The sequence below is a fragment of the Anser brachyrhynchus genome, assembly GCF_964034855.1.
Source record: "Anser brachyrhynchus genome assembly, chromosome: 1".
Lineage (NCBI taxonomy): Eukaryota > Metazoa > Chordata > Aves > Anseriformes > Anatidae > Anser > Anser brachyrhynchus.
The window spans coordinates 147,325,772-147,343,142 of NC_137694.1; the positions used below are offsets into that span (position 1 = coordinate 147,325,772).

The 17,371-nt window shown below is 38.7% G+C and overlaps 1 protein-coding gene across 2 annotated transcripts in view; it reads right to left on the reverse strand.

Annotated features, from left to right (window-relative positions):
- Positions 1 to 17,161, reverse strand: part of CDC16 (cell division cycle 16) — a 20,787-nt gene extending 3,626 nt beyond the window's left edge. The window contains exons 1-16 of one of the 2 annotated variants that reach the window (XM_080577060.1): positions 16,944 to 17,161; positions 15,659 to 15,710; positions 14,669 to 14,766; positions 13,926 to 13,964; positions 12,962 to 13,102; positions 11,020 to 11,179; positions 10,265 to 10,359; positions 9,562 to 9,695; positions 8,733 to 8,812; positions 7,084 to 7,133; positions 6,311 to 6,384; positions 4,668 to 4,793; positions 3,807 to 3,959; positions 3,133 to 3,196; positions 2,180 to 2,241; positions 50 to 185 (exon numbers count right to left, since the gene is read on the reverse strand). In XM_080577060.1, coding sequence (XP_080433186.1) covers positions 50 to 185; positions 2,180 to 2,241; positions 3,133 to 3,196; positions 3,807 to 3,959; positions 4,668 to 4,793; positions 6,311 to 6,384; positions 7,084 to 7,133; positions 8,733 to 8,812; positions 9,562 to 9,695; positions 10,265 to 10,359; positions 11,020 to 11,179; positions 12,962 to 13,102; positions 13,926 to 13,964; positions 14,669 to 14,766; positions 15,659 to 15,710; positions 16,944 to 16,991 — 1,512 coding nt within the window. In that variant the 5' untranslated portion in view covers positions 16,992 to 17,161. Of the gene's footprint in view, positions 1 to 49; positions 186 to 2,179; positions 2,242 to 3,132; positions 3,197 to 3,806; positions 3,960 to 4,667; positions 4,794 to 6,310; positions 6,385 to 7,083; positions 7,134 to 8,732; positions 8,813 to 9,561; positions 9,696 to 10,264; positions 10,360 to 11,019; positions 11,180 to 12,961; positions 13,103 to 13,925; positions 13,965 to 14,668; positions 14,767 to 15,658; positions 15,714 to 16,943 lie in introns of both variants that reach the window. The other variant, XM_080577059.1, reaches the window with a different exon arrangement.
- Between the last annotated feature and the right edge of the window lie 210 nt (positions 17,162 to 17,371).

Genomic DNA, 17,371 nt, shown 5'->3' on the forward strand with positions numbered 1-17,371 from the left:
AAACAGTAAATACAGAATCTGTTACCAGCGCCTTAAGCCTGTTACATACCGTATGAAAATAGTCGATTGCACTTTCAAAATTGCCCATCAGACTATGTATGTAGCCAATGGCAGAATAAGTAGAAGCGTTTTGAGGAATTAATACTAGTGCCTGGCGATGGTATTCCAGTGCTTCTTCGTATTTCCTGTTACGGTTAAAATCAGAATATCTATTATTTCAGGGTGAAAGAGGTTTTTATTGCACTATGTTGATCATTTCCTTAACTCAGTGGCAGGCAATCCTGTCAAGAACCTTAAAATTATTGCTTCATACTCTTAACATAAAAGAATGCACAGGAGTCACGGATATTGATAATTTTCTTCCTCAACATAATTGAGAAATCATTGTTCCCCTTATGTAGCACAACAGCTGTCTGCAGCTAGGCCCCATTTGGAGAGGATCTTAGCAATTTGATACGGTAAATTGCTTTAGATGTTGAATGTTGCTCCTTGAAATATTAGGTTTCTTTCTGTAGCTCTCATTTTTCTCCCCAGGGGAGCAAAGGAGCAATATAAGACTAAATCACTCATTGTTCAAAATGAGGAAAGCTCCCCAGGCAGAAACTACACAACCCTTAAGTGCTGCATACACTGGTACTTCCAACACTTCCATTTTGCTGCTGCCTCCTATCAGAAAAAAGATTTACACATATCCAGAATTTCTTTCAAATACCAGCCACACTTTCTTTTGAAAATTCTCTTAGCTAGACTGCTTATTGCACCTGTTATTTTAAAAACCAAGGATTAAATGTACCATATGATGCTATTCTGGGAACTTAAATTGCCACATTTAACACCCTAGTGCAAGCTATTAAAAATAAGGATAGCGATTGTCTATTCAGAAGAAATGTTAATGTCTCTAACTGTAATGACATTATAACAACTTCATTTGTTGATGCTTGCAAAGGGCATTAGGTAACAAGGCATAAAAATTTGCGGCTGTTTGCCTGCTGCACAAAACTTTCGGTCTGAATTTTATTTTCACTCGTACTATTTAGCTGTCCAATTAACTACCAGCATACTTTAACGCACTGCTTTCAAATTTCAACTACATAGTGCTAGTGAGCAGACATATGGCCAGTAAGTTTTTAATAAAAGCAATAATGTGCATTATGAACACTACTAAAATCAGTTATAACGGACATTTTATCTTGTCAAAGAATATGTACGGCTGCCTAAAATTCTCAACTTGATTTTCCTGAAAGATAGCTTATAAGGATGTAGAAATGCGTCAGGTTGGCTTTCTGAACCTGAATAACAAAATGCAAGTTGTCCTAACTGTGATGTAAGCAGATACTAAATTACTGCAAGAAATTAAAAGATTTAAGAAATTATAACTGAAGTATGCATTTGGAAAAAAAAAAAAGCTCCACACCCTGCAATGATAATCATAAATAAATTACAAAACCAGTGCCTTTTGTTTGGTTTTGGAAGAATAGGTAACTATTATAAGCTGGTATTTCCCAATGAAAATGAAGAATTCAAGCAATTCAAGCACAGAGCAATTCCTACCAAAGTCAAAGCAGAAGCATGACTTATATGTACCACAATCACTTTCATTAGTAACTCAGAAACAAAAGTTAGAGCATATAACAATTAGACAATTAAAACCATGACAAAAAAAACATACTGTAGTGGTTAATACAAAAGACAACACCAGTTAAAATCAGATTAAAGTAATTAAGGAGAGAACATTTCTCCATATTAAAAAACTGTTAAAGCTTTCATATGCTCTTTGCACTTCTTTTTTCTCATCCTAGAATAGAAATATGCACTAGTTCTTATCTTAAAAAACAAAGTAACATTTTATTGTTGTGTTAAGGTCACTGAACACTGCACTTAAATAAAAAACGCCTAAGCACTGATCCAAGCAATCAGCACAAAACCACCTGTAAGCCAATAAAATCACTGGACATAGTCAAGTATGTCAGGACTGGGACAGCAGCCAGTTTAAATTCAGACCCATCTGAGAATCTGAAAGCCTATGATCGATTTTCTATCAAATAAGAATCAACAGGTAAAAGGTGCTTCTACATTGCTCTCACATGTTACATAATCTTGATGGAAATAAGAAGGAATACTATCAAAAACACATTTGTGTAGTATTCCAGATAAAGGTAGCTCCTGTGCTGTCACTTACTTGAGTTTTCTGCAGACATGTCCTAAGTTGTTCAATAAAGGCTCCCACTTATCAACTGTTACCTGAAAAATAATGCAACAATTCAAGTAGAATCACAAAATGTTTGAGTTGGAAGGGATCTTAGAGCCCACCCAGTTCCACCCCCCTGCCATGGGCAGGGACACCTCCCACCAGACCAGGCTGCCCAAAGCCCCATCCAGCCTGGCCTTGAGCACCTCCAGGGATGGGGCAGCCACAGCTTCTCTGGGCAGCCTGTGCCAGCGCCTCACCACCCTCTGAGGGAAGTATTTCTTCCCATTATCTAATCCAAAACTAGATTTTAGTTTAAAGCCATTTCCCCTTGTCCTGTCACTGCACTCCCTGACAAAGAGTCCCTCCCCAGCTTTTCCGTAGGCCCCCTTTAGGTACTGGAAGGCCACTGTAAGGTCTCCCCGAAGCCTTCTCTTCTCCATCCTGAAGAAGCCCAACTCCCTCAGCCTCTCTTCATAGGAGAGCTGCTCCGGCCCGTTGATCATTCTCGTGGTCCTCTTCTCGACTTGTTCTAACAGGTCCAAGTCCTTCTTGTGCTGGGGGCCCCAGAGCTGAATGCAGGGCTCCAGGTAGGGTCTCATGAAAGCAGAGACGGGGGGGAGAATCCCCTCCCTCCACCTGCTGCCCACGCTTCTTTGGATGCAGCCCAGGATGCAGTTGGCTTTCTGGGCTGCAAGTGCACGTTGCCGGCTCATGCTGAGCTTCTCATCAACCAACACCCCCAGGTCCTTCTCCTCAGAGCTGCTTTCAACCCATTCTCCACCCAGCCTGTAACTGTGCTTGGGATTGCCCCAGCCCAGATGCAGGACCTGGCACTGAACTTATTGCAGCTATCTTAAAACAAGCATAACGTTCTGTCACAAAACATAGAACTTCCTGGAGTTTTATGAATTTATGATCATGTGTATTGTTAGGAAACATACCTCATTTCCAATAGCTTTGATTTTTTCCAGTGCATCAAGAAACCATTTTTCTGCAGTCTTCCAGCTAAATATTGGGGGTGGGGAGAAAAGAAAAGTAAGTTAGCAAAGAGTTCTCATCAGCAGTATGAAGAAATTGTATTACAACCAACACTTCTTTGACATTACTTGTTGCATGAATGAAATTATCTGTAAAAAAAAAAAAAAGTAATTTATATTCAGCTGTATTTTGCTCACTTTGTCGTGTCATCTTAACAGCTGACGAGACAAAGTTAAAAAAAACAGAAGCAAACCAAGAACGTTCGCTAAACAGTTTTTATATCCATTATATTTTTTTGAAATATATTTGGAATCTTCTAACTTGATTAGATGCATTGCTGTACAAAATTTTACAGCATTTGTACACTTCTGGGTGCAGAGAGACACCTTTTCAGGGCATGCAACTACCCAAAAACAGGCACACACAAGATAATCTCTCATTCCTCTAACAGTAAATTCTCCCCTTGTTCAACATTAAACATGGAAGAACAGAATAGATAGCAAGGGTTTAGGTTAAACACTACCTAAACTAAAACCAAATGAAACTTGGTATTCTACAGCTCTATAGAAGTACATTAATACATTGGCACACTGCATTTCAGAATAATCCATAATTAAGACTATTTTTGCAAGCTTACTCTCCGTTTTGAAACGCGACCACTCCGACTTCATGCATAACAAAAGGATCTTCAGGTGCAATGCTTAGAGCTTGGCTGAAAAACCTTTCAGCTAACTTGGAGTTGTTGGTCAAACCATATTCCAGTCCAATGTAGAGCATCGGCAAATGACACCTGGAAAGAAAATCCATGAACTTCATCAGGAACGGTGTCACAAACTAAAAAGAAACACCAACTGTGTTCTCATACATACAACTAAGCGAAAAGACTGCTAACCTAAGGGGCAGTTAAAGAGACTTTCTACCTGTTAGCTATTGACAAAAATTTGAACTCCAACATGAATTGTAACTTAACCTGGAATTACATGCATGTGTTTTCTCAGTGCTTTAGTTCTGAGGGTTTTTCCCCCCAGTTTCCTCCCTACATTTCATTTACAAGCGGAATATGGAAGAAGCAATAATAATGGGATTACATTTACAAATAAGTGCATCCAAATACAATAGTTTTATATGCAATATGACGTGGTTAGTCCGTTACTCATTTTACAACCTTCTCCGCAACCTGAAACAGCTGTTCAAGATACTGTTATACAGCACTTTATGATCTGGTAAGACAAACACACGGTTCACACATTTTAGAGAACTCTCAGTTAGAATAGAGATTACCTTAATGAAAACTTGGACTTTAGACTTCCAAAACTACAACAATAATCAAGTACAAATAATGCAGTCAAATACAGATGAAGTTTTTCCCCCCACCCCTTTTTATTCTCTACCAGAAAGTCGTTGCATATAAATACCTACTGTTTAAAGTGACATAGTTAATTTTTCTATACTATTTATGGATTAACTTTAGTTTTTCTGAATGATATTTTTGACATACCCTTTCATGAGCTGTGCAGCTGTGAAATACGCAGCCATTGCTTGGTCATGCTCACTCTCAACTGCAAATGAATGTCCATATGCTATCCATGCTGGTCCATAGGTTCTCTCAAGTGTAGTAGCTTTGCTAAAAATGAGAGCAGATCACAAGCAAATGTTTGAAATTAAATTCCATCTGCTTCAGATGACTACTTATGTTACAATACTGTGTGACAGAGATATCTATTATGATAATCTTCTGTAATGACCACTGGTAAATGGAGTTCATTTTAAAAGTCTGAACAGCTCATTTGCTGCCTTCTCTTGAATTCAATTCAAACGCCTCACATCCATCTTGAGTTCTCTACACATGTTGATTTGTCAACAGTTACACATTACGAGACAGCTTTGTAAAGGCCTTTATAAGAGAAGGATCACGTTCTGTCAATAAACTTGTTTTCCTAATTGGTGCTAAGCTGAGGTAAGCCCTTTTGCAAGATCTGAAGGAAGAGATCAGCATGCAGATGCCTCTTTCTGGAGCAACCAGAATGATACTTTCTTTACACGCTACTGGGCACTGCCCAGACGTACCATCTACCGTGTTCAGCATGATGTCCTACTGACTCCCAAACGGGGATATGGGAGCTGTTTTTTTTATCCACAGTATCTCCAGATACTTTCCTAACAAACTACTGCCTAGTCCAGTTATCATTAACCTTGTAGCTGTACGCCATCATTCTTCCCCAGGAAAATTCACGCATCTCATTACCACTCTACTCTCGCTAGACCTTTTTTCCCCCTCTTTGCCAAGATTACCCTGACTTTTGTGGGGTTTTCTTCCCCCAACACATACATAGGACCTTCCTGGCTAGGGATGTTTTCATATTTAATAATGATGTTCTTTATTTCACCCCTCAAACTACTTAAGGCACTCAGGACAACTTCTTGAAGAATTTCACGGAGCACATTGATAATTGCCAGGAATTTAAACAGACTACTCAGAATAAGCAGGCATTCAAATAGTCTAAGTTAGCGACTCATCTTTACATGTATTGCCAGTCTTTAAAGGGCTCCAGAAGAAAAATGGAAGCCGTACAGATTGGTTTAAGGCTTTTCAGTTAAGCTTACAGTACCAAAACAAATGCTGTTACTTCACAGCGAGGTTCTGCTCTCCGATGCTGACGATCAATACACATACAGAACACAGACTGACTGACCAGCTGAGAAGTACAAGGCTGTTTGTGCAAAGAAAGAAAATCCTGCCATTTGGCTGTCTAGTTCTATCTAACTCTTCCCTTTTAGATATGCAACCCGAACCGGGAAGAATGCTTGAGTATCCTCACACTAAAAATACAAGGCTTGATTACCTAGTTGTAATTAGCTTGCCATCATAAGTAAGTGCAGGGATGACACCTGACAATAACAGGAAAGTGAGCAGCAAGAAATTCCAGGTAAGCCTCTAAATTATTTTTAAAGTATCTGGAAGGTTGAGGTCTAAGTTGCCATACCAGAAACAGGTTATAAACAAAAGGAATATTTTAGCAGTAACCAGCGTACCAAGGCGTCTGCTTACTGTATGAGCTTATCAACAAATGTGGATGTTAAATATTTACTTAGCAAATGAACAACATATTCACTAAAGAAAACTAGAAAAACAAGCTTTACCTGAGGTATCTTCTCGCATGTTCATTTTTGTGGCCAACCATGAGATAGTAGCATCCTACTGCAAACCATGACACCTACACGTTAAAAATAAAAATGGAGTATTATGAGATATATCACACTGATTTTAGTAAAGCATCATCATAGGTGATAAGTAACAAGGGGACAATTATAAAAGATATGAATGTTTTCACAGAAATCACAGTCAGCTTTTCAATTTATTTTACACCACAGACAAGCTAGAACTGCTGGCAGCTGTATGTCACTACCTGGGTTTGTTCAGCCCCAAAAAGAGGGCTATATGGAAAGCTTATTGCTGTCTTCAACTTTATCTAATCACAGGGAATACAGGAGACTGAGCAACTCTTCTCATGAGGTGCACAGTGACAGGATGGGAGGCAGTGGGTACAAGTTGCAACACAGAAAATTTGATTGAATAAAAGGATTCAATTTTCACAATGAAGGTGATCAAACATTGCAATAGGTTGCCCAGAAAGGCATATCCATTTATTATTGTAGCACTTTCTAAATGATTATGCAAAGTGAATTCTTCATGTTGAATGTTTTACAGGTACTTTAAGAACAAAATCCACCTTAATATAATTATAACATACAGAAAAAAAGAATGAACAATTTTCACCAGCTCCAGTCAGAAAAAGATTTTTTAATTTATTTATTTTTAATATTCTGTTGCTCAAACTGACTATTATGTTATAGCTTTTATTTGCTTTCACCTAAAGAAAACTACTTGTTAATGAAGGCTCAGAACAACTTACAGGATTATTTGGGTACAAGTCGACCAGTTTATGAGACAGATAGAAAAGTTCTGCACAAAGGAAGAAAAAAGACAAGAATATTAAAATACATTAAAACATTTAGATGTTTCAAGTCCTCCTTTAGCTTCCTATACAAATAGGCAGCATGTCTACTGGTATTAATACACAATGAACAAAAATGTTTTAGTGGTGATGCTTCAGACTGCCTCAAAATAGATATACTTTTGCAGTTAGTCAAAAAACAAACATAAGTCTTCACAGCACACAAACAAGCAGCTATACATTCTACTCCTTAAGAGTTCTGCAACAACTTGGGTCATTAAATTACATTAAAGTAAACATCCGTAGTATATTACACTTAAACATATAATGTAAAGCTGAATACAGTTCAGCTTTCTATATCTAAAAAATATAACATACTGGCTAGCTCAATTTCAAAATTAAATTCCCATGCATTAATATCATGAAAATAGGACAAAAGCAAATAATTTTTTCTATTATTTGGAGTAATTTTATGTGATTACTTCTTAGAGGAACTAGAATTATTTTTGTTAGAAAACTTACTACAGATTCTCTAATAAAAATGGAAGTAATCAGATACGGGATAACAATTTTAATGCCTACACAATTTCAAAGGAAACTGCCTTACAATACATAAAACAACCATTTTTTCAGAGCATAGTGCTCTTGTATTAATGAGTTCAGTTCTGGAGTGCTTGGCATCAATTCTTTGCTTCAGAAAAAACAAATATGAAAAAAGTTGCTTGCAAAATACCAGTTTATTTACAAAAAGCTTCCAGGCAGACTTAAAACGAAAATCAGAGTACTGGCCACATTTTCAGATGTGGCTAACTGTAAAGTAACCGAAAAGTACTTTAGCTGAACATTGAGAAGTAGCAGTGCACCTAATGACCTCTATGTGTACATACAATGCACCATCCTTTGAGAGACTGCAAATCATATGAGCTCCTTATTCTATCTTCCAATTGGTTTTAAAGACATTCAAGCTCTTCACTTGATTTAGATGTTTATACGCAGTCTGAAATGAGAAAAAGCCATCCCAGCTGCGAGTAAGCTATTCTTGTAATTCCAGCAAAGGTGGTGTCTGATTATAAACTTATTTGAACTAAAAAGACACCTTCACAATAGCAAAGGCAAGGAGAGAGAGCATAGAAAGTCTTCTAACATGGAAAAAGCATAACCACCTAAGCATACACACCGTTGCAAAGTTGATCCTAATACATTTTATTTTGTTAAGGGGTAAAAGTACATCTAGATACTCTAGGAAGACCACAGCAACACATAAATCAAAGAACTGAAATGGAGCACTGTATCTCACAAACTTTCTGGCTACATAGGCCAGTGGTTAAAAGACAGTGACGCTCATGATCACGAGCAAAGATTTTTTGCACAACTACTTTCCCTCCCCTCACCATCAGCTCTGAAACTTCCCTCTCTACCACTTACCATTGTTTTCTTGAAATTCTTGAAACTGCAAGTTGGAGGAAAAATAAATGCAGTTTTTCACATCAAATTTTAATTATTTTTTTTAAAGTGGTCTATAAGGGGGGTTCTTGGCATCTTTAATTCCTTTTTAAAATTGAAACATGACAGTACTCTTTTGACTCATTAAATGTTGTGTTTCTTACCATTTGCTTTATTAAGCTCCACAAGTGTCCCTATATGCACAGGTAAACAGTTTGCATGGAATGGATCCTTTTCCATCACTCTAAAAAAATTAGAAAAAAAATCTGTGATACGCATTTCAAAAATGTATGTTTGAAACAGGCTGCTTTTATACTGTGTAATGTTCCAGTTAATTACCACTTCTGGCATTAGACAGACATTTGTGACTAGAACATAACTACTGTAATACTGTAATGTAATTACTGGCACAATAAAGGTTTAAGACCAGAAAAATAACCATTGATTTAGCTTAACAGGGCTAACACAAAATTTTGGTAAGCTGTATATAAAATTAGAAGAAAAACAGGATACAGTATACTACTTGTTTGCAGGCCACTTCAAATTTAACTACCAGACAACAGGGTTCATTCAACCTCTAAGTTGCATATGTTGGACAGCAACTTTTCGGCAAGGTCTGTATTAAGGAAACAGGCTCTACAACATTAAGCAATATGCCAAAGGAAACATTTAGTTTCAGGGAAAAAAAAGTGTAAAATTTTAATATCTTCATTGGAGTCATTTACTTCAACAGGATCATGATTTTACTCAGCTGTTCAAATTCACACAATCAGCATTCTCTGTAACTTTCCCCAGAGTCCTGTCCCTTCTGTGTTCCAAGGGATTCAATGTATCTTCCTGGGCACATATCACATATTTAAACTACTTGAAAACCTGTATCAAATTCTTAGGCATGTAATACATTTGTACAATAAGAGTCACAATAAGTCCAGTCATAATTATTATTCTACATCGTACCAGAAAAAAAAACTCAAAGTTGCTTTGTATACTTACACTGAAGTAAGCTTGTAACACATTTTGAAATCACAGTTATAATAATGTCTTTCAGCTAAAGACACTACTACATCCAGGTTTTCCTGAAGGCCGTCTACCGACTCAGGAATCAACGTTTCACTGGGTTTATTATACTGAAAGACAAAAGAAACACAACGTGCAAATCCAATCTAAAAATCAGATGCTATAAATATTAATATTTTTAGTTCTAAAAGAATATAACTACATTAAGTTTAAGAATTTTAAGTATCTTAAGGTCCGTAAGACCTGTACTTTGTTAAATGGTTCTTTACAGTATACTTAAAAGCTCATTTGGACCATTAAAGATGCTTGCCAATGCATGAAGTGTAGGCTGTAGAAATGAATATTGAGTTATATATAGTTGGCTTGCAGTGCTCTCATATTCTCTTCAGAAAAAAAATATTTTGAAAGAATATTGTTATAATGCAGTATTTTCAGGAAATTGATATTTTGCCTACATAATTAATGTATTTTCTCAAGAAATAAAGCTAAACCAGATGAGTTTTGTGTAAACTTCACTAGCATTCATAAAATGATACTTAATCATAAATTTAAAAAATAACCAGGACTACAGAGCCCTTGCTTTTCCAAAGTTCAGAATAAAGAGAATCAAAGAAAATTTACATCTGAAGTAAAGAATTTCATGCAACGCATCAGCTTTTTATTCAGTTTATGGTTTTACCTTCTTTAATTTATTCTCAAATAAAAAGTGCAGCAATTCTTGTTCTTCTTCCGTGCATTGTTTACTAAGAGGTAGAGATTCAAGAAGTTCTTTTTCTAAGTAAATTAAAAAAAAATAATTTGAAATGGTTGCGTTAAAGAAAAATGGCAAGGTCAAACATTAGAACATAGATATGCAAAATGACAGCACAGATGCACTAAAACATAGTAATACTAATTATGGAAATTAACGATTGAATTCTTACTTAGTTTTTCCTTGTAGACTTTTTAAATGAAACTTAATGACACAGCACCATTATTTTTATTTATGCTACACATCCAAGTTTACCACTCAGAATGCTCTACTATACAGTGCCTACTATAGGGTAGCAGAAACCAACAGGGTTTTGTGAATCCAAAGGCTGTGAAGTTGGTAACACAAGGAAAAACACTGTTTTGGGCTAGGCAAAGAGCATGGGAGCGTCTGGAGCTAACACAAGAGACTCCTGGGTTACTTTGTTCCTTTTAATTCTTAACACAGCAAGACTACCATGTGAAGTCCAAACATAAATTTGAACAGTTTCAATTTTCCAGCAATTCAAAGTTTTCTTTTACTTTTTAACATAACCATCATCTAGTATTTTCGTAGCCCCTGGGGGCAACATATACTTTATATTTTATACCCTCTTACTTGTAATACTGCTTCATTATCCAGGAAAAAGCATATTAGAGAACAACTAAATGGCACTTGTATTAGAGAAATACTGCTATCCAGACCTTCTTGCGCTGTCAGCATATGGTGCGATGTTAAAAGATCAAACGCTTCGAAGCAGTAAACATCGAGCTTCAAGGCCTCTTTGTAGCTGTATGTTGCTAGGGTTCTATTATCCAAAGCATCATAGATCTTCCCTCGCAAAAGGCATATAGAGCTCTTGATCTGGTGGAAAAGCAGGGCTGCAGGTCAAAGACTGAATCAATGTTTGCAATTTGGTTTTGAGCACAAATCAAATGGGCTCCCTGAAAAGTAAAAAGCATTTCATGTATGATGGAACCTGGTTTTCTAGTGCTGTTTTTAAATATAATATTGTTTCTATGAGCTTAAAAATCAAACGGGCACTTCCAAGGCAATTCATCTCTCTTTACTTTTAAACCACACATTTCACAAAAGACAAGAATTTCAGTAGAGGTGAAAAAGGCCAAATCCATGGACTCAACTGCTTTGAGAAAAAAATAAATTCTTCCTTTCAACACAAACCAGACTGTTTCAGAAACTAAAAGCAGTGAAAGGTAATTATTACCAAATTAAAGTTGTGCTAGGATGTCTAATAACGAACACTTTCTTTCACGGATGAAACTCCCAAGGATGGGTGTTTTATTCAGTCAGAAGGCCACAGAATTGGCATCATGTTACTTGGAGAAAATTTACACATTATATATCTATATTGTCACACTAACTAGACAGAAGTCCATATAATAGAAAAAGTAGAGCTGTTTTAACAGCCAATACACCCTAGGGGGCTGCCAAAGAGATAATAAATACTGTTGCCAGTTCACAGGCCAGTGACTCTTACTCCAGAACAAGTGTCTGTGCAAACCAAGCAAATAAATTAAGATTGAAAAAGTGACATTCCTGAAGAAGAGTTTGGTTTAAGGTTACTTGTAGCAGTACCAACTTCACTAGCTCCCTCGTTTGGCAGACCAAATCTACCCTCCTTGCATTCTTGAACTACATCAACTGCATTTGTAAAGGTAAGGGCTGATGAAGTTGAGTTTTTTGACTGGGTCATTTCTCAGCCAAAACAGTTGTTCAACAATCGGCCACCTGGACACCTGGGTCAGAGTACCACGAAACACAGAAAATGGTGAAGGAGAAGGAACACACAGCCAAAGCTGAGGACCACCTGTGCTAGCAGAGCTACCTTAAGTGTATCCATTAGGGTGCAACACAGTAACTCAGTCTAATCCTGTTCTTTCTTAAATCCTTCAATATAAAATCCACATAATGCAGCAATAGAAAAATCAGTTCACATTGATGATTTGCCCATTTTGCTACTCCAATTTTACAGGGAAAATCCTGTTTGCCAGTCACCCTCACTGTAGTTTCAGCTAATGAACTTTAATTCGCAACTGGGCAAGCAAACTCTTCATAGCCTCTTCAGCCTGCACACGAAAACAATCCCTTCTGGGTACCTACACAGAATTTTTTTCCCCAAGCTTCAGAAAACATCACCTTAACGCCATACAATTCTCATGTGTAACAAGCAATGTCCCACTGAGAACACCATCTGAATGATTAAGGAAATCTTTTATTAAAAATACCTGAGGGAAAGGAAAATGTGCTTTGTTATCTCAGAACATGAAGCCCAATTGAAATAAACGTTAGTTTATATTACAAAGACTGAAATTGCAGTACAGAGCTAGAAGACTCTAAAAACCAATGCTAGATCAAGACCTTCCTGCAAAGTGCCTGCAAAAACTTACAGAAAGTTGTTGCAAAGCACTTTTCATTTTTGCAAACCAAGTTACTTTCATACAAGCAAGCTGACACCTGACTTCTGACTGAAAAGAGAATGATTCAGCATTTCTGAAAGTTACGTTATCCAGAAAGGAAAGCTTAAACACCTCGAGCTTCAAATTCATATAGTTACTAAATCACTTTTTGACTTCACATGTTTTTTTCCTCAGTTATAAGAATACTTGTTTAAAAATTGTCACTTACTGAGGATTGCGACATCTCCCAGTCTGTGGTCGAGTCTTTCAATCCACTTTCATCCTTCAAGTACTTTTCAAAAAGTCTTTTGTTGATTGGCTCCTCCATATCAAGGATATCCAGGGCCTGTTGATGTTCTTTCGCAGCATACTAGCCGCAAACACGTGCATGTAAAAAACAAGGTTGGGATTTGAAACATCTGTACATAAAGCACCAATAAACACAGCGTCACATTTCAAAGGCACAGATTATAACTGGTACTTACCAGCAGGGTTTTTTTTTAAGGCATGCAGAGTCTTATTTGGACACACGCCATTTTATAATCATAATCAACTATTTTACTAGTCACCTATAATATACAACTTATATTAATAGAATTAACACCTACAGAAAATCTTATTATTTGGCATTATGCAATCATAGAAGTAGATGTTCCTCTAAAAATGGAGAATGCAGGATTTAATAAAATACAGTTGACTTATTCAATAACAAGCACAATATTTTATTTCAAATTTTTGTCTTTAATTTATGAGTTGATTCTGTTTTGCTGTGAAAGCACTGCATTTTACCATTTATGTATCGCTTTTTATATGGAAGGATAAAGCTGCTAACTGTATTTACACAAACATAACATCTCTGGATGGACTACTACCAATTAAAAGCAAACACGCAGATACGAGAGAAAAATCACTCACATTCTTATATTAAAGGAGTATTTTCTTTCCTGGACAAAAGGCCAGCTGGATTGCTATGGAGCAGAGTACCATAATGGTACTCCACCACGATGGATACTCCAGCAACCATAGTGAAAGTTAAAGGATGAAGAAATCAACTGCCACAACATTTAAGCCTGTTATTCCAATGAATGTCAATCCTCACGCAGCTACGCTGTGTCTCAGGTACCTGATCTTTCCAAGACGCACCTTTTATTTAGTTTGGTATGTTTCTAATACTGATTAAAATGTGTACTCACATGACATCTAGCTGCAAGGTAGCGACATGCTTCATATAACTGGAAGAAAAATTTCATTTGTGTTAGTAAGAGAGCACATTTACTTACACTGCTAGACTCCCTCTTTTGCTGTTTTTGGTTGTAGTTTCTTCAACCCGTTCACGTAAGGAAAACTTTGCTGACCAAAATGACTAACTAAGTCTGTAACACTTTCTCTACTATTAAACTCCCATAGTTAAAGGACACAATATTCACTCTTGCCACACTTGTTAGCAGAGCAGGAGGACAATTGAAGTAATTACACTTTAAGGGACACCCCACCTTCCCATACCTACTGCTGTTCCATCCTTGGACTCCTCCTCTTCCCTCTCACCCCACCTTGGGCCAACACATAAAATAGTTCAGTTGGAAGGGACCTACGAAGGTCACTTAGTCCAACTGATGGACCGCTTCAGGACTAACCACACGTTAAAGCCTGTTATCGAGGGCATTGCTCAAACGCCCCATGAGCGCTGACAGGCATCAACCAGGGGGGCATCAACCACCCCTCTAGAAGCATCTTCCAGGGCTTGACCACCCTCACAGTAAAGTCCACGATATTGTCTGAAACACATGGCTATATTTGGCTGAGATAAAGTGCAATATTCAGGTTTTATTATCAGCCTTCCTGCAGACTTTAAACTCTGATGGTGAAGAAGCCACTGTGGTTAGCGGAGGTTTATAAGTGGAACGACAGTAATACGCCTTTGTCCAAAACGACTTACCTTATCCAATTTACGTGATCGAAGGGCGTGTGCTGCCCTGTGATACTGAGCTGTCAGGTAAAGACACTGGGCCAACCAGTAGATATCTTGAGGTTCCTCTTAAAAATAAAGAAGAAATTATAAGACATTAATTTATAGTATATCTTTAAACACTTGCATACAGAACATTCACTTTTGCTTCCCTAGAAGAGTATTGGTGTTCCACTATTCTAGCATCCTATTAAGTTCCAGTGTTATATATATATTAAAAACCAACTTATCTGTCTGTTAAAATGAAAAACAATATGTTTCAAGATTATAGACATCATATAGTGCTCTGGACAGTGAACACAATGAACCTGGTACTAGAAGCACATCACGAGAAGGCGACAACAGTGATAAAGATTTAAAACAAGCTGTCTGCAGGAGCTGTAGGTTACCTTGCCCTTGGACACTGTCAGGGCAGAGAAAAACAACCCAGAATCGTCTCTTTCGAAGATCAATAGGAACCTAACTACACTGACAGCTTATTAGACTTCTGCACCTTGAAGTTAAGCTCTCCTTCTGCCACCTTAATAGTGTCTTAACTTATCAGCAACCTATTTTTTTCAGCCCCTAGAATAATTTTAAGAAATTCAAGCAGACAATGGTTGTACGAAGAAAGAGACTGCGAGCATCAATACGCTCTGCAAACCTGGGTTCTGCTTGTCCTGAGCACCCACAGCAACAGCATGTCCTGCAGGGAACTACCACTCTCTCCTGTAGGTTTCTCCCCCACAACCCCTTCCCTTGTGGGTTTGGCCAAACATTAATTTTAACACAAAGTTCAAAAGGGAAGCAAGGTTTGCCCTGTTCTGTTTGGAAAATTGGCACTGCAAAGATCACAGAAAGCCGCTTGCACTAAAACCAAGTTTCAAGGTTTAGCCAAGAAGCTTAAAACAAACAAAAGAAGACAGAGCAAGGGTACCAGAAAGAAGTTACTGAAGAACAATGTAACAAGCACTTACTTACCATGAGACAGTGAAGCTACTTTGTCTGCCCAAAACAGGGCACTTTGATATTGCTGCTGTAAAAAAATAACAGGAATAATTATTTATTGGAGAGTAGTGTCCTGGGCTTATCTTGAAATATGTTATGCATAATTTCCATTTAATGTCTTATTACGTGTGTATTCTCTAATGAATGGTGATTCGCTTTTGACTTCTTTCTAAGTTCAAAAATCAGTTTGAACGGGCCAGCCCTACTACTTTTTGATGTCTCTCAAATGTTATTTGAGATGGGTTTGTTCATTTATTTTCAATTAAATGCAGGTATGTTTGACCAAAAGGCACGTACTAAATAATAAGTTAATATTAATTAATTAATAAAAAGTGATGAGTTAATTTGCTGTCACTGAAAAAGTAGCATGAAACCTACCCACGCTACCAGTTAAAATAAGTGTTTTATTTTGGAAGAAAGAGTTCTACACAAAAGAAACGGCACATACATCACTTCAAGAAAATTTTGCAGCAGCACGCTTGATTAAGAAATGCTTTCTCCACTCAGGATGCCTTAATTTCACACAAACCATAGTCTCTGTGGGAAGCAGGAAGGAAATTCCCCACATGCTTGCACGGATAGCTTGACTTATAAGCCCACAGTTCAGGAAAGGGGGATGAAATAGGGAAGAATGTTAGCAAGGAGAGAATGGAGCAGGGGTTGCGGGTACTTCCCAGTAACTAAGCTACGCTTACCATCAGATTTGAGGTACTAGGAAAAAAAAACTCAGAAAATTGGTTGGAATTATTGTCTGAAAATATTAGCAAGAACTACTAATTTTTTTTATTTTTATCCTTGTCCAAGCTATGAGGGACAACATGCTTCCCAGGACCTCCTGCACACTTAACAGACGCCCTGGGGCAGTGACAGGACTTGAAACACTTGAAAAGCCGTGGTCATTCCTTCACCTCCCCGCAGGATTACAGCTGCAGGGCTTGCTTACAGCCTTACGGGCTGCTTTTTGCCTTTGGAGCAGAGGTTTGGCAGGCTTTTGCGAAGCCGACGCTGACGGTACGTGTTTCCCAGCCACCACACAGCACTACCTACGGGGTAGCGCCCCTAAAAGGCGCGCAACCCAGACCCGCGGCTCACCCTACAGCACCGTAAGCCGGCTGCCCTTCACCAGAGGCGCTCCCCACCAGAAGGGCCCCCGAGGGCACGCCGGGGGCCCCGCCGCCGCCTCACGCCCCCGTCACACCTCGCCCCCGGCCCCCCCCTCCGAGGCCGCAGCCCCAACGGCCGCCGCCCCGCGCCCCACCTGGTCGATGTACTGCCGCACCCGCTTCCGCAGCCGCTCCAGGTTCATCCTCCCGGCGGCCCGGAGGGGTTTAGGGGGGAATTTTGAGGGGATTTAGGGGGGTCCCGGCGGGGTGGCGGCCCGCAGCCGGGCCCGCAGCGCTCGCCCCTCCGCCTGCCCGGCCAGGCCTGGCGGTGCAGCGCCCAAAGCCGCCCCCCTTCCGGCCCTCACTTCCGGCCCGCCCGGTCCCCGCCTCCCGCCTGGAAACAGCGCCCCCGAGCGCGGCGTTCCGGCAGCGCCGCGGGCCGCGTGGTTTTTTTTGTTTGGTTTTTTTTTTTTTTTTTTTTGGGGGGGTGGGTGGTGTCGAGGGATTGCCTGCTACGAATACATTCATCTAGCTTTTAAACTCAATGCTTGCTGCAAGTGCCACAGAGGTGCACAGGCTACTG